The sequence below is a fragment of the Podarcis liolepis genome (assembly GCF_965112155.1).
Source record: "Podarcis liolepis genome assembly, chromosome: 1".
Lineage (NCBI taxonomy): Eukaryota > Metazoa > Chordata > Lepidosauria > Squamata > Lacertidae > Podarcis > Podarcis liolepis.
The window spans coordinates 4,372,051-4,397,743 of record NC_139554.1 but is presented as its reverse complement, the minus strand read 5'-3'; the positions used below and the strand labels follow the sequence as shown (position 1 = coordinate 4,397,743).

General features: G+C 46.7%; 1 protein-coding gene and 1 long non-coding RNA gene across 2 annotated transcripts in view; one reads left to right on the top strand and one right to left on the bottom strand.

Annotated features, from left to right (window-relative positions):
• Positions 1-25,693, bottom strand: part of LOC310712974 — an 84,344-nt gene that overhangs the window by 42,042 nt on the left and 16,609 nt on the right. The window lies entirely within an intron of this gene.
• On the top strand, positions 1,785-21,625 carry PSMC6 (proteasome 26S subunit, ATPase 6). The gene is made up of 14 exons (XM_083515722.1): positions 1,785-1,948; positions 4,974-5,053; positions 5,315-5,354; positions 5,640-5,692; positions 6,161-6,228; positions 8,013-8,127; positions 9,012-9,099; positions 11,170-11,231; positions 11,331-11,454; positions 12,197-12,258; positions 18,009-18,129; positions 18,224-18,304; positions 20,405-20,476; positions 21,126-21,625. The coding sequence occupies exons 1-14, from the start codon at positions 1,864-1,866 to the stop codon at positions 21,242-21,244; spliced, it is 1,170 nt and encodes a 389-aa protein (XP_083371848.1). The 5' UTR covers positions 1,785-1,863; the 3' UTR covers positions 21,245-21,625.

Genomic DNA, 25,693 nt, shown 5'->3' with positions numbered 1-25,693 from the left:
GTTTCCCACAGGCTGGACCCTGTGAGTACAGGATGCCCCATCCAATCTGTATCCGGACTGGACCCTGCTTTGTTGTTGTTTAGTTGTTTAGTCGTGTCTGCCTCTTCGTGACCCCCTGGACCAGAGCACGCCAGGCCCTCCTGTCTTCCACTGCCTCCCACAGTTTGGTCAAACTCATGCTGGTAGCTTCAAGAACACTGTCCAACCATCTCGTCCTCTGTCATCCCCTTCTCCTTGCGCCCTCCATCTTTCCCAACATCAGGGTCTTTTCCAGGGAGTCTTCTCTTCTCATGAGGTGGCCAAAGTACTGGAGCCTCAGCTTCAGGATCTGTCCTTCCAGTGAGCACTCAGGGCTGGACCATAAAGAAGGCTGATCACCAAAGAATGGATGCTTTTGAATTCTGGTGCTGGAGGAGACTCTTGAGAATCCCATGGACTGCAAGAAGATCACATCTCTCCATTCTGAAGGAAATCAGCCCTGTGCTCCCCCTTTAATTTTTTTTGGGGGGCCCAAGAGAGTGGGGCCCTAAGTTAAAGCTTGTTTAGCTTATACGTAAATCCGGCCCTGGAGGTCTCCTCATTTCTTGTGCCTGCCTTCTGAGTACATGCGACCGACCTCTCTAGAACGCATTGCAATATGGCTAAAAATGATATTGCTCAGACAATTGCTTATGGGATGCAAGGAGGGGTGCTTTCGACAGCTATTTCAACGCCCTTTTGGCTAGGAGGAGCTGCTTTTGAAACCCCAGTGAGGATCTAAGAGGAAGAAGAGCCCCCTGGATCAGACCCTCTGGGGGTCCTTCCAACTCTACTGTGATTCCACCATTCTGCCCTCCCAGCAACCTCAGGCAAACGCCTTGACCTGAAGCTAGCCAATCTTTAGCTGCAATTCCCACACTGCAAGCGGGTCAAACTAGATGGCCCTGGGGAGCCCCTTCGAAATAGACATTTCTCCCACCCGCAAGGTCACCTCCTTTTGGAGGGAGAGAAATAACAATTTATTGATTTCCAAAAATAACATAATGACAGAAGAAAAAATAAAAATAACAACAACACTACATAAGAAAAGGAAAATGAAACATTGTAAAGAAAATTTTAAGTTATAATTTTGCTTGACTTCCCTCCACTCCCCCACTTGGTTCCAATTATTATTATTATTATTATTATTATTATTATTTATACCCCGCCCTCCCCAGCCAGAGCCGGGCTCAGGGCAGTTAACACTAGTAAAATTACAGTAAAAACATAATAGGGAAAAAACACCAATTTAAAATACAAGTTAAAATATAATTTAAAATACAGCCATTGTTTGGTGCTTCCTTATATTCTTAGTAATCCAATTTTAAACCTCCTTCATCTCATTACACGTCACTTTCAAAAGTTATACTAACGTAAATATCTATACACAAAGCTTAAAGGCAAAATAAAAAAAAAATCCTTCCAGTAGCACCTTAAAGACCTTAAAGACCTTAAAGACCTTAAAGGTCTTTAAGGTGCTACTGGAAGAATTTTTTTTATTTTGACTATGGCAGACCAACACGGCTACCTATCTGCAACTGAAAGCTTAAAGGGTTTGCATTAGATTATACATTTATTCCAAATTCAAAGTCCTATTTCTTTGTGGGGTTTCAGGCTAACCCGCAAGGTCGCCTCCGAGCCGGCAGGGGGAGCTCTCCAAAGGCCGCCGGCCGAAGAGCTGCGGGAAGTCTAGGGCGGGCGGGATGAGCCATAGAGAGAGGAAGCCCCTCCCTCCTTCCTTCCCTTTCTTCGGTGTATTTCCGCTCCCGGCGTCCCTGGCGGCGGCTGCGCGTGCGCAGTGCCCCCCTCCCGGCCGAGAGCCGCATCGGCATCCTCATCATCATCATGGCGGAGCCCCGAGACAAGGCGCTGCAGGACTACCGCAAGAAGCTCCTGGAGCACAAGGAGATCGACGGGCGCCTCAAGGAGCGTGAGTGGCCGGGGAGAGGGGCCTCCCTCGCGGGGAATGGCAGGGAGGGAGGGAGGGGCGTCCTAGGCCGCACCTCATTCCCCCTTCTCTTCCTTGGCCTGTATTCCTATCTGAGCACAGGAGGAGCTGCTACGGAGGCCTCTGCTCCCGTCCCAAGGCGGTTGGGATGGATGGCCCCTGGGGGTCCCCCACACCCCGCCTTTTCCCTCCAAGGAGCCCTGCCTAGTACAGTGGTACCTCGGGTTACAGACGCTTCAGGTTACAGACTCCGCTAAGCCAGAAAGAGTACCTCGGGTTAAGAACTTTGCTTCAGGATGAGAACAGAAATTGTGGCATGGCGGCAGCGGTGGGAGGCCCCATTAGCTAAAGTGGTGCTTCAGGTTAAGAACAGTTTCAGGTTAAGAACGGACCTCCAGAACAAGTTAAGTACTTAACCCAAGGTTCCACTGTAAAAGCTTCCCTAAACAGGGCTGCCTTCAGATGTCTTCTAAATGTCAGGTAGTTGTTTATCTCTTTGACATCTGGTGGGAGGGCGTTCCACAGGGCCGGCGCCACCACCAAGAAGGCCCTCTGCCTGGTTCCCTGTAACTTGGCTTCTCGCAGGGAGAGAACCGCCAGAAAAACCTCAGGACTGGACCTCAGTGTCCAGGCACAACAATGAGGGTGGAGACGCTCCTTTAGGTATACTGGGTTGAGGCCAGTCTAGCTGCAGTCTAGCTGCTGTACAGTCTAGCTCCCAGTACGTTTCCGAGCACAATTCAAAGTGCTGGTGTTGACCTTTAAAGCCCTAAACGGAAGTTTTTAATGTATGATATTTTAGTGTTTTTTGGTTTCTATGGAAGCCGCCCAGAGTGGCTGGGGAAACCCAGCCAGATGGGCAGGGTACAAATAATAAATTATTATTATTATTATTATTATTATTATTATTATTATTATTATTATTATAGCTGCTGCATTCTGGATTAATTGTATTTTCTGGGTCACCTTCAAAGGTAGCCCCACATACAGTGCATTGCTGTACCTAGGACAATGACGGCGAACCTTTTAGAGACTGAGTGCCCAAACTGCAACCCAAAACCCACTTATTTATCACAAAGTGCCAACACTGCCATTTAACCTGAATACCGTACTGCGGTTGTAGTTACAGGTAGGCAGCCGTGTTGGTCTGCCGTAGTCGAAACAAACAAACAAAAATTCCTTCCAGTAGCACCTTAGAGACCAACTAAGTTTGTCCTTGGTATGAGCTTTCGTGTGCATGCACACTTCTTCAGATACATTGAAAAAGAAGTCACCAGACCTGAGAAACACTGAAATGGAATGCCATTTCCCTCCAAGGAGCTCATAGACTCCTAGAACATAGAGTTGGAAGGCACTCCAAAGGCCATCTACTTCCAACCTCTTGCAATGCAGGAATCTCAACTAGATCATACATGGCATATGGCCATCCAACTTCTGCTTGGAGCCAGTGTGGTGTAGTGGTTAAAGAGCAGTAGACTCGTAATCTGGTGAACCGGGTTCGCTTCCCCGCTCCTCCACCTGCAGCTGCTGGGTGACCTTGGGCCAGTCACACTTCTCTGAAGTCTCTCAGCCCCACTCACCTCACAGAGTGTTTGTTGTGGGGGAGGAAGGGAAAGGAGATTGTGAGCCGCTTTGAGACTCCTTCGGGTAGTGATAAGGCGGGATGTCAAATCCAAAAAAAACCCCTCTTCTTAAAAACCTCCAAAGGAGGAGAGTTAGATGCCTAGCATCTCCAGGTAAGACTCTGAAGCTCCAGAGAGCTACTGCTACTCTCTATTGACAATATTGAGTGAGGTGAAGCAGCAGTCTGGCCCAGGATAGGTGGCCAATTCCTACTTTCCTGTGATCCCCTTGGAATGCCTTCACCTTGGGTAGTAGACCCGCCTGGTGGAGGAGGTGCTCTGAGAGATCCCTGTTTTCCAGCTCCCCCCTTCAGCAAAAAAGCAGGTGGTCTTGAGACGCCCCTTATGTGCTCTCACTTAGCATGAAAAGGTGATGGGGGGGACACTTGCTATTGGCATCTGTCTGTCTCAAGAGTCAATGGAGTGTGCCTCTGGAGGTGAAGTCAAACCACTGGAGAATCACAGCACCTGTTGTGGCTGCAGAGACCGGTAACTTGTAACCGCTGCATCCTGCAATGTTTTTACTGCATTTGCAGTGCCAAAGTGACCTCCTTGGGACATTAGCCTGGGCAGTTTGTATGGAGCTCCTGGGCTGTCCAGGCAACAAGACCCCCCTCTCGGCCTCACTGATGTGGTCCAAAGGAAAGCAGAGGAAGACATTTGCTGCTAAAGCTCCATCTGTTCCAGTCGGTTCCTTTTGAAAGGCGGGGGTAGGGCGAGAACCTGTGGTCCTCCACATGTTGCCGGACCCAAACTTCCAGCATCCCTGACCATTGGCCTAGCTGGGGGCCACAGGGTGGAGGGCCACAGGTGCCCTAGTCCTGCCTTGCTTTCTTTTCCAGTAGAACTTGCTTTCACATAAGTGTGCACAGGATCACAGCACACATTGGTTAGCAAAGCATCTGTGAGGGTCATTATGCCACATTTATTTGATTGGGGTGGGGGAGAATCAAAGTACAGTGGTGCCTCGCAAGACGGAAAACTCGCTAGACGAAAGAGTTTTCCGTTTTGGAGGTGCTTTGCAAAACAAATTTCCTATGGGCTTGCTTCGCAAGACGACAATGTCTTGCGAGTTCCTGCTGGGGTTTTTTTTCTCCCCCCCCCCCTTTTTCTAAGCCGCTGAGCCGCTTATCAGCTAATCCGCTAATCCGTCAATGGGCTTGCTTTGCAAGACGAAAAAACGGCTAGACGAAAAGAATCACAGAACGGATTCTTTTCGTCTTGCGAGGCACCACTGTATAAAGAATTGCACTTTCTAGTCTGCCTTGTGCACATCTGAAAATAACATTTTACAGCTCCTATGTGATCATTTTGTCCAAGGGGAAAAATAGAGCACTGGTTTAGGACATGCATAACAAGTTTTTTCGATGTTTCTTTGTCTGTAGTAAGGGAACAGCTGAAGGAGCTCACCAAGCAGTATGAAAAATCTGAAAATGACCTCAAGGCTTTGCAGAGTGTTGGACAGGTGAGTGCTTATATATGGATAGGAATGTGTCAGTAAATGAGCCATTTGGGTGGGGTTCCTTAGCATCTCCAGTTTTTCTTGGGTTAAATGGGTATTTTTCTGGGGCCCTAAACAGTTTATTAGATTTCCATATATGGGTCTGGATTCAAAACGTCTGAGGGTACTGTGGTGAATGAACTTCATGTCCCTTTGTGGGACCCAGATAGGCAGGATTCTTGGTGTTGGTCAGTAGGTCTAATATTTTTTCTTTTTTTAAAACAGATCGTTGGTGAGGTTCTTAAACAGTTAACAGAAGAGAAATGTGAGTTCATTAAGAGGGATATTTATTAGTATATTTACTGATTGTTTTATTAATTTACTGGTGCATTTAATGTTTGTTTTGTTAATTTAGTAAGTTACATTTTTGCCACATTTCAAGGCACGCTGACAAAATAATTTAACAGGGCAAAATGAAAAGCCAAGTATGAATAGCGCAGCAACACTGGTGCATCCAGCGCTGTGAAAATGTTTTAGCAACATGTCCTTTTGCAGCCACAATTGCAGAAAAATTAAAATGCGGCCATGTTCTTTCTTTTGCTGCTTCCAGTCATTGTCAAAGCAACAAATGGACCAAGATATGTTGTCGGCTGCCGTCGTCAGGTGAGCATCCTGCGTTTGAGAATATGGGTCTTGGTCTCTCAGATCATAACTCAGATGTGCACAGACTTTAGGGCTGTAGCACATGCATGGGCAAATGTGTCTTTTTGACAGTCAGTTCATTCTTCCCTTTGGTGAGTGCTGTAAATTGCTTGTGAGAGTGTGGGCTGGGAGAGATATTGTCGTGATGGGTTACTATCCCTGTCCTGAACAGCACCCCTTGATACTTTGATACTTTAATTGGCTTAGATTTCAAACAACTTCGGAGAGTAAAATCTGTAAAACGGGGCCAGTTCATATCAGAAAGTTGGCGAGTCGCCTCATTTGGTTTGGATTCAGCTCTGGAGCTGACAGTGCCCGATTACTAGTGTGGTCGGAGCTGTCAGTTTCTGACAGCACCGTAAGAAACGACTTCTTCTACACTTAGCTTTCCAAATCTTAACAATTGCCTTCCTCTCCTTTTGCATTCAGCTCGATAAAAGTAAGCTGAAGCCTGGGACAAGAGTTGCACTGGATATGACCACCCTAACTATTATGAGGTAAGGTCTTCTCATCAAGTGGGCGGGAGGGGAGAGTGGGATGGAGGAAGCCTGCAGTGGAGCTACTGCAAAGTATTGGCCACAGAAGCATTTGCAGCAGTTCTCAACCTGGGGGTCCCCAGATGTTGTTGGACTACAACTCCCATCATCCCTGAGCTCTGACCTTGCTAGCTAGGGGTGATGGGAGTTATGGTTCAACATCTGGGGACCCACAGGTTGAGAAAGGTTGACTTAGGGGCTATAAAAACCCTTTTTTAAAGGGTTTTTGTTTTTTTTAAAACTGTGTTTCAAAGGCTCACTTGCTCTTGGTGCAGAAACAGAACTGGGCATTCCAAATCAAGGGCAAACATGGAGTATTTTCTTACTTGATTAAATTTCCAAGGGTATTGAAGCATTTGCTTCCACCTGCTTCCTTTGGCATCTTGATTTGGTGACCATCAGAACGGAAAGCAGAACCAGTTTTCTACAAAAACTCAGTGCGTCGTAGCACGTGGTGTGCCAATCCGGGAATAAAAGTGGGTTATAAAGCATATTTGGTGAACAGGGTAGCATTAAGCTTTTTGGTTCAGGAGGCACAGTATAAATTACAATATTATTATTTTTTTGGCACTCAGCTCAAAAAACATTTCCAATAACAATATTTAAATCTTGGAAGCACGGTATTCCTAATGCAGGCCATATCCGTGTGTGGTTGTGTAGAGATGCCAGATAGCTCATGATTATTGGTTATTGGATGCACATTGTAACTAGTAATACCAGACATAGGGGGAAATACCATAAGTTTAAGTGCTAATCTTCATTAGCATCACAGAAGGTATTACAAATAGCTGTAAAATTTGGTGGTGGTTTTTTTTAATATTTGCAAAGATGACATAAAGAGACACCCCCCCCCGCCCCATTAAAAAGCGTAGTTACTGAATCAGCTGATATATATGTTAACCAATGTTAAATAAAAACTTAATTAGTTTTCTAGGATCATAGAGCAGGGGTCAGCAACCTTTTTTAGCCGTGGGCCGATCCACCATCCCTCAGACCATGTGGTGGGCCTGACTATAGTTTTTTTTGGGGGGGGGGAATGAACGAATTCCTATGCCCCACAAATAATCCAGAGATGAATTTTAAATAAAAGGACACATTCTACTCATGTAAGAACACGCTGATTCCCGGATCGCCTGTGGGCTGGATTGAGAAGGCGATGGGGCTGGATCCGGCCCCTGGGCCTTAGTTTGACTACTCACGCTCCTGGAGTTAGATGGGTTATCCAGTCCCTCCTCCTTCTTATAGCAGGATTTCCCATGTCAGAATGTAACTCCATCGTCCCTGACTGAATGTTACCCAGCCTATTTCTTAAATATCCCCAACATGTAGAGCAAGCGTTCCCTACCCCCAAGGCAGTCAGTCAGTTTGAGAGCCAGTGTGGTGTAGTGGTTAAGAGCGGTAGTCACGTAATCTGGGTAACCGGGTTCGCGTCTTCGCTCCGCCACATGCAGCTGCTGGGTGACCTTGGGCCAGTCACACTTCTGTGAAGTCTCTCAGCCCCACTCACCTCACAGAGTGTTTGTTGTGGGGGAGGAAGGGAAAGGAGATTGTTAGCCGCTTTGAGACTCCTGAAGGGGAGTGAAAGGCGGGATATCAAATCCAAACTCTTCTTCTTCTTCTTTACTCGGGTATCTTCGTTTTTATACGTGGCTTACAAACTGTGGGTGGGGAAAGGGTGGGAAGTTGTTTTAGAGGGGCTTTAAAAATCAGCGGGTGACATCAGTTGTATTGCTTCTCCAATTTAGATATTTGCCAAGAGAAGTTGATCCCCTCGTTTACAACATGTCTCATGAAGATCCTGGAGATGTATCTTATTCCGAGATTGGAGGATTGTCGGAACAAATCAGGGAGCTAAGAGAGGTAATTGCCTGATTCTTTATTGGTCTGAATGATGGATATGTTTACCTTGCCGGCAGGGAAGACGTTTAAGTCTTTGGTACAATTTGGTCGTAGCGTTGGGTTTCAGAACAAGCATGCACACTTCTTCCCTGCTGTCAAGCCAGTTCCTCTTCCCTTTCCTGATACCCTCTAACCCTAGATTGGTGTGATATCTAAGTTGGGCAGCATTGAACAAATCATTGCTGGCCTTGGTAGTTCAGCATTAGTTTCTGCTAGCCAGCTGCGGACTCCCCTGCCACCATCAATTTATCGATACAGAACATTGTCTGATGAGCCTAAAGCAGCTGAGGTTTATGTAGGATATTCAAGTTGGCTTACACACCATTGCACAAAAGTCTTGCATACAACAGAAAGTAGCATAGACAGTTGACTTGTTTTGGAGCTGTGTTCACCTGGTTTAGAGTAGACCCGTCGTAATCAATGGACATAACTAAGCTAGGCCCATTAATTTCAGTGGGAATATACTGAACAAACATAGCTGAATACCACTAAATTTCAACCATGGTTTCTTTAACAAAACTCTGAGTTGACACAAAATTGTCCCACGGTTGTCCTACTTGCCTTTGAGGTGGCCAGACAAATCATGGTTAGGGAAGGGTGGCAGGTTCAGACATAGTGAAAACAAGCCAAGGTTTGTAAACCAGCAAAACCACAACAACATGGTTTCAGATTTTGATTTGTAGATGGGCAAACAACCATGGTGAAGCTATGTTTCAGTGATCAAACAAACCATGGTTAATAAACTATGACTTGATAAAACCATGGTTCAGCGTTAACATGTGAACCAGGCCTTTGTATACCTTCTGTTTTGAATCCAAGGCACGTTTTGTTGCTTCTCTTCGCAGGTTATAGAGTTACCACTGACTAATCCAGAATTGTTCCAGCGTGTGGGGATTATACCTCCCAAAGGCTGCTTGCTGTATGGCCCACCAGGTGGGTGTCCTTGGTCTGCTGGCCTCTTGACTGCTGAACAAACAGTATGACTCTTGGGAGATTTCATGCCGCATCAACTGCTCTGTGGCAATATTCCTTCAAGTAGCAGTGGGTGGGTGGGTGTGAAGTGGGGGTCACATTTTTAGGAGCCAGCAGATAGAGTACTGAAATGGAGGGGTTACATTTTAAACACCGGCATTGTCGGAGTTATTCCAGCCCTGTACAAATAATGCAGTAATTTTGTGTCTCTTAATCCCTTTTGAAATGCTCTTTGAATGCCATTATTCTATACATTTTTAATCACATTGTTTCGTAGAATTTATATGTAGCTTGACTGTAAAAAAACAAAAGAACCCATAGCAGTTGTGCCTCTATTGTCCCATGAGCTCATAATAGCAAACATGAGTTTTTCCCCTTTTCTCTTCCAAACAATCTTCATAGAATCTTAGAGTTGGGACCATGAGGATCATCTAGTCCAGTGTTTCCCAAACCTCGGTCTCCAGCTGTTTTTGGACTACAACTCCCATCATCCCTAGCTAGCAAGACCACTGGGCAGGGATGATGGGAACTGCAGTTTGAAAACAGCTGGAGTCCCTAGTTTGGGAAGCATTGACCTAGTCCAGCCCCCTGCAGCGCAGGAAGCTTTCACTCAACATAGGGCTCGACCCATGGCCTTGAGAATCTCTTGCTCTACGAACTCTGCTGTCCCTCGGGGCTAGCTCAGTCCTGGGGGGTAGGTCAGGCTGAGAGAGGGAGGTGGGGAATGAACCTTCCTGGTGAGGTTTAGTTTATTCATTTAAAAACATTGACAGTGGATGCTTGGGTTGCGAACGTGATCCGTGCAGGATGCACGTTCGCAATCTGCGCGTGCGTGGGTTGCGATTTAGCGCTTCTGCACATGCGCAAAGCGTGATTTAGAGCTTCTGTGCATAAACAACTGCCAAAACCCAGAAGTAACCCGTTCCATAATCTATAACCCAAAAAAATGCAACCTGAAGCGGCTGTAACCCGAGGTATGATTGTATAGGCCGCATTTTCTTCCACTTCCTAGCCAGCCATAAAAGCCAACCCAAGAATACAAGTTTTAAAACCAAAACAACACACCCATTCTTCTCACGGGAATAGCAGAGGCAGAAAAACATAATTAAAGGTAGTCACAGTCCAACCAATAAGCATCAATCCCGGAAGGCCAGTTGAACAAGATACAGTGGTGCCCCGCAAGACGGAAAACCCGCTAGACGAATGGGTTTTCCGTTTTGGAGGCGCTTCGCAAAACGAATTTCCCTATGGGCTTCCTTCGCAAGACGAAAGCCCATAGGGAAATCTCCGGGACAGCGGGGAAGCGCAGCGCGTCTTCCCCACTGTCCTCGGACCTCCTCCGAAGGCTGGCGGTGGGGCGGAAAGCCCTTCTCCCCGCGCCAGCCTTCGGAAGGCTGCTCTGAAGGCTGGCGGTGGGGCGGAAAGCCCTTCTCCCCGCGCCAGCCTTCGGAAGGCTGCTCTGAAGGCTGGCGGTGGGAAGAGGGTTTTCCTTCCCACCGCCAACATTCAGAATGCTGTTCTGAATGTTGGCGGTGGAGAGGAAAAACCCTCCTCTCACCGCAAGCCCCGGGAACAGAGGAGAAGCGCTGCGCCCCTTCCCCTCTGTTCCCGTACCTGTCCTGAAGGCTTGCGGTGGGGAGAAAAGCCCTTCTCCGCACCGTCAGCCTGGCAAGCGGTTTCCATAGGAACGCATTAATTGATTTTCAATGCATTCCTATGGGAAACCGTGCTTCGCTAGACGAAAAACTCGCAAGAAGAAAAAACTTGCGGAACGAATTAGTTTCGTCTTGCGAGGCACCACTGTAGAAAAGTTTTAAACCCTTTAACGCAGGACTGATAAGGCTTAACGGGCAGACTTGATTAAGGGGCAGGCTCACCCGGAGGGCATGAATGGAAATTTTGAGCATGGGTCTCTGGTCAAAGGCCTATACTGCACCTGTAACACGATGTTGCTTTGTACGTTTGTTTAAATGTATACCTCTTGCCACTTGTTTTCACTGCTTCTTGATGCAACGTGTATTCTCCACACAGGTACGGGGAAAACTCTCTTGGCCAGAGCTGTTGCCAGCCAGCTTGACTGCAATTTCTTAAAGGTAAAACAGTTTTTTTAAGATGCCTTTCCAGAATCTTAAAGCAGACCTGTTTGATCTGCAGCAGCCACCGCTCATGCTACCTGTAACAACTTTCCGCAGGTGGTGTCTAGTTCCATTGTGGACAAATACATTGGCGAAAGCGCCCGGTTGATCCGAGAGATGTTCAACTACGCCAGGGATCATCAGCCCTGCATTATTTTCATGGATGAAATTGACGCTATCGGTAAGGCTGAGCAGCTCAACAAGAAGCCCATCAAGCTTTCACCCCCGCACCTCCCCAACCAGCTGCCCAAAGAACTGCTCTGCTTACCTGTACTGCACTTTGCCTACACGTAATGTAGCTGATGGGACTCGGGTGGCGCTGTGGGTTAAACCACAGAGCCTAGGACTTGCCGATCAGAAGGTTGGCAGTTCGAATCCCCGCGACGGGGTGAGCTCCCGTTGCTCAGTCCCTGCTCCTGCCAACCTAGCAGTTTGAAAGCACGTCAAAGTGCAAGTAGATAAATAGGTACCGCTCCAGCGGGAAGGTAGGAGCAGGGACCGAGCAACGGGAGCTCACCCCATCATGGGGATTCGAACCTCCGACCTTCTGATTGGCAAGTCCTAGGCTCTGTGGTTTAACCCACAGCGCCACCCGCGTCCCCCTGGAGCTGTTTACAGTATGTCAGTGGGACAGGGGCTGAGGGTAACCACATGAAAGTAAAACTAATTTACTCAGGTAAGTACCTGAAAAAGGTATTGCCTCCCCAAGACCTTCTGTTACCTAGAAGTTGCTTTTGAGTGATCTCTTGAAGGGAACCTTTCAAACCCCCTTTCTGTTCTTTTCTTTTGCCTAGATTCTAAACAGAAACCTTGCACCTCAGCTTGCAACTTGACTTTTTAACTCCCCTCGCTCCTTTCATGAGCTGCCCTGCATGGTGACCAGGGAAAGGGTCTGACTTCTTTCCCGCTGATTTTCTCCTTAGGTGGCCGTCGTTTCTCGGAGGGCACGTCAGCTGACAGAGAAATTCAGAGAACTCTAATGGAGGTAACGCTTCTCTGAACTGGAGCCGGTCGTCTTTCACGTGTACACAAACATCTTTGTAATCCTAGGCAGGCAGCAAAAAATGTGAGATTTAAGGATCAGTTGCTAAGATGAAATAGCTGAACGGTGATGTTGAAATTGTTTGCAGCTGTTCACCACTGGTGCCTCCTGAAATCATTTATGTGAGGAGGTCTTTTCCTTGGAAGTAGACAACGCCAAAAGCTGCACATACTGAACAGCTCCTGGCATAAAGCAGCCATTCTGTGTCTGAATTGCAGTCCCATCTCCATGTCTAGACTAGAACCATGTCCAAGACTAGAACCTTCACACATGTTCTTTCTGAGTAAACGAAGGAGCCACCGTTCTCCTGGATCCTAAGGTCGTGTCTCCATTGCTGGTTTCCATGGGTTTATAATAACAAATTCTAGTTAGAAGACAACTGAAGGCAGCCTTGTTTAGGGAAATTTTTTATGTTTGATGCTTTATCGTGTTTTTAATATTCTGTTGGGAGCCCCCCAGAGGGGCTGGGGAGGTCAGGCCATATGGTCAGGGTATAAAGGTAAAGGTACCCCTGCCCGTATGGGCCAGTCGTGACCGACTCTGGGGTTGCGCGCCCATCTCGCTTAAGAGGCCGGGGGCCAGCGCTGTCCGGAGACACTTCCGGGTCACGTGGCCAGCGTGACGAAGCTGCTCTGGCGAGCCTGCACCAGCACAGCACACGGAAACGCCGTTTACCTTCCCGCTATAAAGCGGTACCTATTTATCTACTTGCACTTAGGGGTGCTTTCGAACTGCTAGGTGGGCAGGAGCTGGGACCGAACGACGGGAGCTCACCCCGCCGCGGGGATTCGAACCGCCGACCATACGATCGGGAAGTCCTAGGCGCTGAGGTTTTACCCACAGTGCCACCCGCGTCCCATGGGCAGGGTATAATAATAATAATAATAATTTTATTTATACCCCGCCCTCCCTGGCCAGAGCTGGGCTCAGGGCAGCTAACACCAGTAAAATTACAGTAAAAACATAATAGGAAAAAAAACCAAACCAATTTAAGATACAGGTTAAAATGCAATTTAAAATGCAGCCTCATTTTAAAATTAGCCCATAGATCATAGAATCATAGAATCATAGAGTTGGAAGAGACCACAAGGGCCATCGAGTCCAACCCCCTGCCAAGCAGGAAACACCATCAGAGCACTCCTGACATATGTTTGTCAAGCCTCTGCTTAAAGACCTCCAAAGTAGGAGACTCCACCACACTCCTTGGCAGCAAATTCCACTGTCGAACAGCTCTTACTGTCAGGAAGTTCTTCCTAATGTTTAGGTGGAATCTTCTTTCTTGTAGTTTGGCTCCATTGCTCCGTGTCCGCTTCTCTGGAGCAGCAGAAAACAACCTTTCTCCCTCCTCTATGTGACATCCTTTTATATATTTGAACATGGCTATCATATCACCCCTTAACCTCCTCTTCTCCAGGCTAAACATGCCCAGCTCCCTTAGCCGTTCCTCATAAGGCATCGTTTCCAGGCCTTGGACCATTTTGGTTGCCCTCCTCTGGACACGTTCCAGTTTGTCAGTGTCCTTCTTGAATTGTGGTGCCCAGAACTGGACACAGTACTCCAGATGTGGTCTGACCAGAGCAGAATACAGTGGCACTATTACTTCCCTTGATCTAGATGCTATACTCCTATTGATGCAGCCCAGAATTGCATTGGCTTTTTTAGCTGCCGCGTCACACTGTTGGCTCATGTCAAGTTTGTGGTCAACCAAGACTCCTAGATCCTTTTCACATGTACTGCTCTCAAGCCAGGTGTCACCCATCTTGTATTTGTGCCTCTCATTTTTTTTGCCCAAGTGCAATAGTTTACATTTCTCCCTGTTAAAATTCATCTTGTTTGCTTTTGCCCAGTTCTCTAATCTGTCAAGGTCGTTTTGAAGTGTGATCCTGTCCTCTGGGGTGTTAGCCACCCCTCCCAGTTTGGTGTCATCTGCAAATTTGATCAGGATGCCCTTGAGTCCATCATCCAAGTCGTTGATAAAGATGTTGAATAAGACCGGGCCCAAGACAGAACCCTGTGGCACCCCACTAGTCACTCTTCTCCAGGATGAAGAGGAACCATTGATGAGCACCCTTTGGGTTCGGTCAGTCAGCCAGTTACAAATCCACTGAGTGGTAGCATAGTCAAGACCGCATTTTACCAGCTTCTTTACAAGAATATCATGGGGCACCTTGTCAAATGCCTTGCTGAAATCAAGGTAGGCTACATCCACTGCGTTCCCTTCATCTACCAGGCTTGTAATCCTGTCAAAAAACGAGATCAGGTTAGTCTGACATGACTTATTTTTCAGAAATCCATGCTGACTATTGGTGATCACAGCATTCCTTTCTAGGTGCTCACAGACTGTTTGCTTAATGATCTGTTCCAGAATCTTCCCTGCTATTGATGTCAGACTGACTGGGCGGTAATTATTTGGGTCCTCTCTTTTCCCCTTTTTGAAAATAGGGACAACATTTGCCCTCCTCCAGTCTGCCGGGACTTCGCCTGTTCTCCAGGAATTCTCAAAGATGACTGCCAGTGGTTCTGAGATCACATCTGCCAGTTCTTTTAATACTCTTGGATGCAGTTCATCTGGCCCTGGAGACTTGAATACATCTAATCTAGCCAAATATTCTTGTACTATCTCCTTAGTTATTCTGGGCTGTGTTTCCTTTGCTGAATCATTTGCTCCAAATTCTTCAGGTCGGGCATTGTTTTCTTTATCGGAGAAGACTGAGGCAAAGAAGGCATTGAGGAGTTCAGCCCTTTCTGTGTCCCCTGTTTGCATTTCACCATCTTCTCCTCTGAGTGACCCCACTGTTTCTTTGTTCTTCCTTTTGCTACGAACATACCCATAAAAGCCTTTTTTGTTGCTTTTAACCTCTCTAGCAAGCTTGAGTTCATTCTGTGCTTTAGCTTTTCTGACTTTGTGTCTACACGTGCTGGCTATTTGTTTGAATTCCTCTTTGGTGGTTTCCCCCCTTTTCCATTTTTTGTACACATCCTTTTTTAATCTTAATTCAGTTAAAAGTTCTTTAGATAGCCACCCTGGTTTCTTTAGGCACCTTCCATGTTTTCGTCTCATTGGTATTGCCTGACGTTGTGCTTTTACTATCTCCCTCTTAACAAACTCCCAGCCATCATGAACTCCCTTTCCTTTTAGTATTGCTGTCCATGGGATCTCACCCAGCACTTCCCTAAGTTTTATGAAGTCGGCTTTCTTAAAGTCAAGAAATTGAGTCCTAGTATGCTTGGCTGCTACTTTCCGCTGTATAGTAAACTTCAGAAGAGCATGATCACTCGCGCCTAATGATCCTTCCACATCTACCCCACTAACCAGGTCATCAACATTGGTTAGGACCAGATCTAAAATGGCTGTTCCTCTTGTTGCTTCTCCCACTTTCTGGACAATGAAGTTGTCTGCAAGGCCAGTGAGGAATCTGTTTGACCTTATGCTCTTGGCTGAGTTTGACGTCCAACAAATATCCGGGTAATTGAAGTCCCCCATTACTACTATCTCCCTTCCTTTTGCATGCTTGGCCATCTGTTCCAGGAAGGCAGCATCTATGTCCTCCGTTTGGCTTGGGGATCTATAGTAAACTCCCACAATGAGGTCTCTGTTATTCTTCTCTCCCTTAATTTTGACCCAAATGCTCTCACTTTGGCTTTGAGGTTCTAAATCTTGGATCTCTTCACAGGTGTACACATCCCTGACATATAACGCCACTCCTCCTCCTTTCTTGTCTGGTCTGTTTCTCTGAAATAGATTGTATCCCCCCATTATTACATTCCAATCGTGGGACTTATCCCACCAGGTTTCAGTGATGCCTATTATGTCATATTTAGTTTGCTGTACCAAGAGCTCAAGCTCATCTTGTTTATTTCCCATGCTTTGCGCATTAGTGTACAGACATTGAAGTCCATTAATCATTCCCCCGTGTCTCTTATTTAAGGATTTTTTCCTCCCTCCACTAGGTCCGCGTGCTGTTTGCTCCATTTGGTCTATGACATTTGGATGATCATCTTCATTAATTGATAGACTCCTACCTTCAGGAGCACTGTCTCCCTCCCCCACATTAGTCAGTTTAAAGCCCTCCTGATGAGGTTTCTGAGATTTTTGGCAAAAACATTTCTCCCAACCGTTGTGAGGTGCAGCCCATCACTTGCCAGAAGTCCATCTTCAAGAAACTGCAGTCCGTGATCTAAGAATCCAAACCGTTCCTGTTTACACCATTTGCGAAGCCAGCTGTTCACTTCCACTATTTTCCCCTCTCTCCCTGGGCCACGTCGTTCAACTGGGAGGACAGACGAGATGACAATTTGTGCATTTAGTTGCTTCAATTTCCTGCCGAGAGCCTCGTAGTCTCTTTTGATCTTCTGGAGGCTATTGTTTGCAGTGTCATTGGTTCCCACATGAACCAAGAGGAAGGGGTATACGTCAGTGGGTTTTATGATTTTTTGCAGTCGTTCAGTTACATCTTGGATCTTAGCCCCGGGGAGACAGCACACTTCCCGAGACATCTTGTCAGGCCCACAGATCACTGCTTCTGTTCCCCTCAGTAGGGAATCCCCTATCACCACTACACGCCTCCTCTTGGGTTTGGTCGGGGTTCTTCTGTGAGCTGTCTGTTCCAAGGTCGCCTGCACATTCCCTGAGGACTGAGTTTGCTGCTCGTCTTCATATACCTGATCGACTGTAATGAGGGAGAGATCCTCAAATGGAGTCTGCTCTTCGTCTTCCATGCTAGGGGAGAGGACCTCAAAGCGATCAAAACCATAAGGGGAGGGAAACATAAGGGTCAGACTGAGTCCAAACCAAAGGCCAGGCGGAACAGCTCTGTCTTGCAGGCCCTGCGGAAAGATGTCAAATCCCGCAGGGCCCTGGTCTTTTGAGACAGAGCGTTCCACCAAGTCGGGGCCAGTACTGAAAAGGCCCTGGCCCTAGTTGAGACCAACCTAACCACCTTGAACCACCTTGCGACTTGGGACCTACAAAGTGTTGTCATTTGTGGACCTTAAGGTCCTCCGCGGGGCATACCAGGACTACCATACTTGGGTATGGTAGATTTATTGCTTTATTGTTCGGCGCCCAGCCACGCTTCCCCTGGGAGCCGTAGATCGTAAAGCAATTAGCAGAGTTACACAGCGGCGTGTGTCAAAAGAGCAGTAAGAGTCCCAAACGTTTCTTCTGTCCTAATATCTCTTTATTGGCACAAAAGTAGCGTATTTACAAACTCCAACTTCCATCTGATTCAAGCTGCATCTTCTTCCTCTGCTTGCAGCGACGCAACAAACTGCTTTCGATTTCCACTCAGTACACAGCACTCCAAGCTGCTTTCGTCGTGTCCTGGCTTACTTCCCTTGTAAGCCCGTCCCCTCAGTCCCGAGGCATAGAAGGTTAACCCTTCACTACACCCAACACAACCTAACCACCTTGCGACTTGGGACCTCCAAAATGTTGTCATTTGTGGACCTTAAGGTCCTCCGCGGGGCAGACCAGGACTACCATACTATTCGTTTGTTCAGCTCAGTAGTTCAGACTGGCAGCAGCTCTCCCGGATTCCAGGCAGGGATTATTCCCAGCCTAAAGCTGGAGATGCCAAGACAAGACTGGACCTGGTACCTGCTGCATAGATGCTGCCCCACACTGCTCCTCTCAGTGGGGCAAGTTCTTTGCCGATTAACCAAAGCTTTTGTTTTCTCGCCACACGTTCCAGTTGCTGAACCAGATGGACGGATTTGATACTCTGCACAGAGTTAAAATGATAATGGCTACAAACAGACCAGACACTCTGGATCCGGCACTGTTGCGTCCTGGAAGACTGGACAGGAAAATCCGTGAGTATTGAGTTTCTGTAGGGTTGGCATTAGTCTGTGCCTCCCCTTCGCTTGCGTACCTTTCGAAATTGACATAGCTTCTCCCTCCTTCCAGATATTGACTTGCCAAATGAACAGGCCAGGTTAGACATACTGAAGATCCACGCCGGACCTATAACGAAACACGGGGAAATAGGTAAGTCCCCACCCAGGGCTTCACAGGTGCATCTAGGAGGGGGCTGGGCTTTGCATATTCAAGTCTGTTTCCTGTAACAGATTGTAAATTTCCAGGGAAATAGCCAGCTTGGTCTTCTGCAGCAAATTTTTATAATAATAATAATAAATAATTTTTTATTTATACCCCACCGTTCCTGGTTCAGAAAACAGGGCTCAGGGCGGTTAACAACAAATATAAAACACTTAATTGATGCAACAAAAAACAGCATTAAATACAGTATATAATGTGAATAACAATTCAGAATTAAAAAATCAATTTAGAAGGGAAATCCATCCAACAAACATTAGATGATCACCAGGGCTAGCTGGCTAAATTAGTCCTATTTGGGTCAGCGAGGAGACTAGGGGAGAATTAGCTGTGGGATCCCAGAGCAGGTAACCCTCATAAAAAGGGGAGAGGGAGGGAAGGAAGGGGAATAAAAGATCAGGCTAAGTTCAGATTGAAAGCCAGGCAGAATAGCTCTGTCTTACAGGCCCTGCAGAAGGAAGTTAAATCCTGCAGGGCCCTGGTCTCATGGGACAGAGCATTCCACCAGGTTGGAGCCATCCCTGAGAAGCACACCTTAATAACTACAGTCCACGAAAATTTGTGCCATCATAAATTTGTTGCCACAAAATTATTATTTGGGTTGTCCTGTTCACAGAAGGATGTTGGAACTGCCCTCCCCAATACTGCCCAGATCTGTTCTGGGACTTACCCCAGCTCTCCCGTTGTGGACATTGACAGCTGGCCAGCCACAAGGGTGTGACGAACTTGGCCCTAGGGGGGGTGGAGGAGATAACAACCTGGCCCACCAGCCATATCTGTTTCCCACTCGTGCATTGCACCATACCGACCCACACTTATTTTTAGTGCTGCTGGAATAGTGAAGCTGGCACAGCCAAAGAAACATTTTGTTATGGTGGCATCATGAATAGTATGTTGTATCAGGTTGTCTGACCTGCTCCTGATCTCTCTTGGGAACTCCAGCTACAAAAACTGAGGCTGCTGAACAGACTCTTTGGGTGTCGGATTGCTTGTTTTTTGGGGGGGACGGGGGTTGAGGGGAATGTTATTGCTGGTTTTTATACAGTGGTAGCTTTGTTCTCAAACTCAAATCTATTCTGGAAGTCTGTTTGACTTCCAAAACGTTCGAAAACCAAGGCGCGGCTTCTGATTGGCTGATTGGCCCTGGAAGCAGTGCCGACAGCCGAAACAGACGTTCGGCTTCCAAATAATGTTTGCAAACCGGAACACTTACTTCCAGATTTACGGTGTTCGGGAGCCGATTTGTTCGTCAGCTAAGCCATTCGGGAACCGAGGTTCCACTGTATTGATTTTTTGTGTCCTTATTTTGATTAATGTGGAGATACACATTAATACATTTAATACACATTAAACGTAACCTTCAGGTTACGTTTTTTCAGGTTGCGGACTATCGAAACCCGGAAGTACCGGAACCGATTACTTCTGGGTTTCAGCAGTTGCACATGCGCAGAAGTGCCGAATCGCAATCCACACATGCGCAGACAGGGTTGCGAACGCTGCGGCTTGCGAATGTGCATCCCGCACGGATCCCATTCGCAACCCGAGCGTCCACTGTAGTTCAATTTGACTGTGTACTTTTTAATCTTTTATTTATGGTTTATGACTACTACTGTTGCATTTTGAATTATGTTACTATTGTTCATGTTGTGAGCCACCTTTGGGCAGGGTTTTAACTATGGAAAGACGGCATGCAAATAAACGATGAAAGGTGGGAGTAAGATGAGCCTTCTGGATCAGGCCAGTGGCCCATCAAGTCCAGCCTCCTGTTCTCACAGGGGCCACCAGGTGCCTATGGGAAACCCGCAAGCAGGATCCGGGCGCAAGAGCAACACTCGCCTGCTGTGGTTTCCGGTAACTGGAATTCAGAAGCTTTGCTGCCTCTGAATGTGGAGGCAGGACAGAGCTACCCTGGCTGGCTTGTTCACACATCAGGACTGCTGCGTCAGTCAGAAGCAAAGAGTTCTGATTTTTGAAACAGGTTTTTGCTCTTAGTCCACAATTCCCATTAACCCAGGAATTTTTCTTTTATAGATTACGAAGCAATTGTGAAGCTTTCCGATGGTTTTAATGGTGCTGATCTGAGAAACGTATGCACTGAAGCAGGTAAGGAAATGAGATCTTTGTGATATCACTTTCCATTTTCCTGATCCCTTGGAGACTTATTAGTAAAGGTAAAGGGGACCCCTGACCATTAGGTCCAGTCGTGACCGACTCTGGGGTTGCGGTGGCGCTCATCTCGCTTTATTGGCCGAGGGAGCCGGCATACAGCTTCAGGGTCATGTGGCCAGCATGACTAAGCCGCTTCTGGTGAACCAGAGCAGTGCATGGAAACGCCATTTACCTTCCTGCCAGAGTGGTACCTATTTATCTACTTGCACTTTGACGTGCTTTTGAACTGCTAGGTTGGCAGGAACAGGGACCGAGCAACGGGAGCTCACCCCGTTACAGGGATTCGAACCTCCGACCTTCTGATCAGCAAGTCCTAGGCTCTGTGATTTAACCCACAGCACCACCCACATCCCAGAGACTTATTATAAAGCTCAAATAATTCATGATGTGTCACAGTTATGGAAGGAGGAGCGTATGCATGGCTATAGCTCATGAAGGGGAGCCTTAACATGCTTGTTGGGTCTGGATTGCGATCGTAACATTTCAGTTAAAACTGAAGCACAGAGAGTTGCCTGCACGAACCAGATTGCGCCCCTTTCCTTCTCTCTGACAGCTTGATTCCCAAACTCTTGTGTCTTTGCAGGGATGTTTGCCATTCGTGCCGATCACGACTTCGTGGTGCAGGAGGACTTCATGAAGGCTGTTAGGAAAGTTGCCGACTCCAAGAAGCTGGAGTCGAAGTTGGACTACAAGCCCATCTAAGCATGACCACGTGGTTAATGGCTGGCTGAGACTGCATGGGGAAATATGGGGCTTGCGATAGGTGAAATGAGAAGCAAAAGTATCCCTTGATTGTGTTTTTATTACAAGTGTCTGCATTGCGCCAGCGAGCTCGCCAGCTGTTTGTATTAGTGGTGCTCCTGCTGCTGGGAAGCTCATGGCGGCACCCTGAACCCAACATGGCCTTTGTTACAGTCCCGTTCTTAAGCGCAGAGCAACATGTGTCCTCGTACGAGAACCTTACAGAAAAACATACAGCTGGTTTGGTTCGGCAGATTGTAAGGCAGTGCATTTCTTATTTTATATCATTTAACTCCCCCACCCCTTCCCATTGAAGAATTAAATAAAACGTGTTTAAATCCAGCCTCTTCTGTTTTTTCCACAGTTTACTCTAGAGCAGAGTGGTCTTTGGCCCCTCATGATACAGCTTACCAGCATCGTGTTCAAAATCTGAAAACGCCTTCATTTTCTTTATATTAGTGTTTCTTCTTGTTATTGTTTAGTTGTGTCCGACTCTTCGTGACCCCCTGGACCAGAGCACGCCAGGCACTCCTGTCTTCCACTGCCTCCCACAGTTTGGTCAAACTCATGCTGGTAGCTTCGAGAACACTGTCCCACCATCTCGTCCTCTGTCGTCCCCTTCTCCTTGTGCCCTCCATCTTTCCCAACATCAGGGTCTTTTCCAGGGAGTCTTCTCTTCTCATAAGGTGGCCAAAGTCTTGGAGCCTCAGCTTCACGATCTGTCCTTCCAGTGAGCACTCAGGGCTGATTTCCTTCAGAATGGATAGGTCTGATCTTCCTGCAGTCCATGGGACTCTCAAGAGTCTCCTCCAGCACCAGAATTCAAAAGCATCCATTCTTTGGCAATCAGCCTTCTTTATGGTCCAGCTCTCACTTCCATACATCACTACTGAGGAAACCATAGCTTTAACTATACGGACCTTTGTCAGCAAGGTGATGTCTCTGCTTTTTAAGATGCTGTCTAGGCTTGTCATTGTTTGTCATTGAGGGCACAAGGAGAAGGGGATGACAGAGGACGAGATGGTGGGACAGTGTTCTTGAAGCTACCAGCATGAGTCTGACAAAACTGCGGGAGGCAGTGGAAGACAGGAGGGCCTGGCGTGCTCTGGTCCAGGGGGTCACGAAGAGTCGGACACGACTAAACAACAACAACAACAAACCACACATTATCAGATAAACACCATATTAATGAAAATAACATAATTGCACAAGTAAAATTGCACAAATTAATTATAAATATATTATTCTGACTGTGTTGCTACAGCTCCCAACAAAAAACAGTAACAACACAATACAACATAAAATGCTAAAAACTTCCCTGAACAGGGCTGCCTTCAGATGTCTTTTAAAAATTGCATAGTTTCATAGCTGCACAATTGTTCATCTAAAAGCCATTTCCATTTTTTTTTTTTAAAAAAAAGAATTTCAGTTACAGGAAATAAAGTGATGAAGAAACTGAAAAAGAGGTAGGAAAAAGTGCAGAAAATACAGTAAGAAAGTAGTTTAATGTAAATATAATCAGCTTTCAATGCTTGAGTAAAGACTGAAAGGGCAGCGATAATAATAATAATAATAATAATTTATTATTTATAACCCGCCCATCTGGCTGGGCCTCCCCAGCCACTCTGGGCGGCTTCCATAGGAACCAAAAATACAGTAAATATCACACGTTAAAAACTTCCCTGAACAGGGCTGCCTTCAGATGTCTTCTGAATGCCAGGTAGTTGTTGTTCTCTTTGACATCTGGTGGGAGGGCGTTCCACAGAGTGGGCGCCACTACCGAGAAGGCCCTCTGCCTGGTTCCCTGTAGCCTCACTTCTTGGAATGAGGGAACCGCCAGAAGGCCCTCGGCGCTGGACCTCAGTGTCCGGGCAGAGCGATGGGGGTGGAGACGCTCCTTCAGGTATACTGGATGAATTCTGAGACATATTTTCTGTGTATGTTACCACAGAAGCAACAGACGAAGCACGTTGTTAAAACACACCAAAAACGAAGGGTTGTGTGTTTGTTAAGGCAGGCAAACTCTGCTTGGCAGAGCTGCTTGGCTGGTATCCAGCCTGTGGGCCATGAAGTGACCTATATTTACTGCCCTGAATTGTGCGCGGAAACGCATGGATGATGGAAACGGGTGAGCACAATATATGGAGCGTCCTTGGGATTGGGATGCTGAAATCGGGGACTCGGTTTGATCTCTGAAACGAGCTGAAGCCGTTGTTACAAGGGCAATAGATACATATGGAGGAAAGTGAATAGGGGCTGTTGGGTCTCCCTTTGGTACCATACTAGGATTTGATGGGGCCAAATGTGGGAAGAGCCAGGAGGAAAAAGGAAAAGCCTGTGTTCACACATAGTTAAAGAAATTCGCTCCCACAAGAAGTAGCGAGCGGTGGCCAGCATGGATTATTTTTATTTATTATATTTGTACAGTGGAACCTTGGTTCCCGAACTTTATCTATTCCAGGAGTCTGTTCGATTCCTGAAACAGTTCGGCCACCAAGGCTCCTGGAGCCAGTCAGAAGCCATGCTGGGCATTTGGCTTCCATAGAATGTTCAAAAACAATTACTTCCAGTTTTCGTTCGGGAGCCGGAACGTTTGGCTCCCAAGGTGTTCAGGAACTGAGGTTCCACTGTATACTGCCCTATGCCCACAGGTCTCTGGGTGGCTTGCACATCACTTGGGAAGACAGGCGAACTAATATCAGTGTACAGTGGTACCTCTGGTCACGAACGGGATCCGTTCCGGAGACCTGTTCGCAATATAAAAAGGTATAAAATGAAATAATAAAAACAGAGGAGCCATAACTGTAGCTAGCCCAGATGTTCTGATAGCTTCCCCATTATTATTATTTTTTTGTCTAACCAGTCCTATGCACCTGGTACCTACAGTGAAGGAAAAGCGCCCTGCGTATGCTCAGTCGCAGCATTCGTGCAATTCATGCTTGCGGAACTTTTACATTCTCGTGCCAAAACATTGAGCATTCACCAGGGAGGATTAGGGCATCCGTTCAACGTTTATTTATTTATATTAAATTTCGACACCGCCCTTCATCCAAGTATCACAGGGCGGTTTACAATATAGCATTACAACATTGGCAGGTCCCCATAAATAGCTAATCCTACAGCCCTAGAATGCGCCTTGGCCTTGCCCCAAAGAGAAGCAAATTTGGCAAACTTTTACTGACTTGACATTTGCTGGCCGCCTGAACGAGGATTTGGGTTACACCGAAGTCTTCCTTAGCAGAAATGAAAACAGTTCTCAGTTGCGTACGGAGCAAAGCAGGTTCCATGCGTATTTTTAGTTTGTCAGTAAGAAGTAACTAAAACCCAAGACTTGCAGCTTCTTACGCTAATAGAAGTTATCCCAATGAAAGACATGGTAATATAGGAAGCTGCCTTTTACTGAGACAGACCACTGGTCCATCAAGCTCAGTAATGTCAACACTGACTGGCAGCAGCTCTCCAGGGTTTTAAGCAAGGGACATTCCTCACTCTACTTGGAGCTGTCAGAGATTGAACCTGGGGACCTTCTGCGTGCAAAACAGGAGCTGTAACACTGATCTAATGCCCTTCTCTTACACAAGTGGTTAATATTCAGCAGGATAAAAATTGCAGCAACTTGTTACTATGACAGAGGAGTAAATCTAGAAAAAAACAGCTGAATATTGCTTTACCTAAAAAGTTCCTGCTTTCACACAGTGGCTGCATTGGAGGTGTATGCCAGATTTCCTTTAATAATGAAAATAACAACAAGTCAATCCTTTATTAGGCATAGCAAAATTGATGCTTTTGAATTATGGTGCTGGAGGAGATTCTTGAGAGTCCCATGGACTGCAAGAAGATCAGACCTCTCCATTCTGAAGGAAATCAGCCCTGAGTGCTCACTGGAAGGACAGATCCTGAAGCTGAGGCTCCAAGACTTTGGCCACCTCATGAGAAGAGAAGACTCCCTGGAAAAGACCCTGATGCTGGGAAAGATGGAGGGCACAAGGAGAAAGGGGCCGGCAGAGGATGAGATGGTTGGATAGTGTTCTTGAAGCTACCAGCATGAGTTTGACCAAACTGCGGGAGGCAGTGGAAGACAGGAGTGCCTGGCGTGCTCTGGTCCAGGGGGTCACAAAGAGGCGGACACGACTAAACAACAACAACAACAACAACAAACCACACATTATCAGACAAACACCGTATTAATGAAAATAACATAATTGCACAAGTAGTCCAGATGCCAAATCTGCCTCACTTGAGGACTGGATTGCCAGTGGCAATAGATTCGTTGTGGGCCATAACCCATGTTCATTTACATTTATGAACATATGAAGCTTCCTTGCGGTTAGTGAGAAGATCATTGGTTTGTCACACTCAAGACTGTCTGCTCTGACGGGAAGCACCTTTCCCAGGAAGCCAATTACGCAA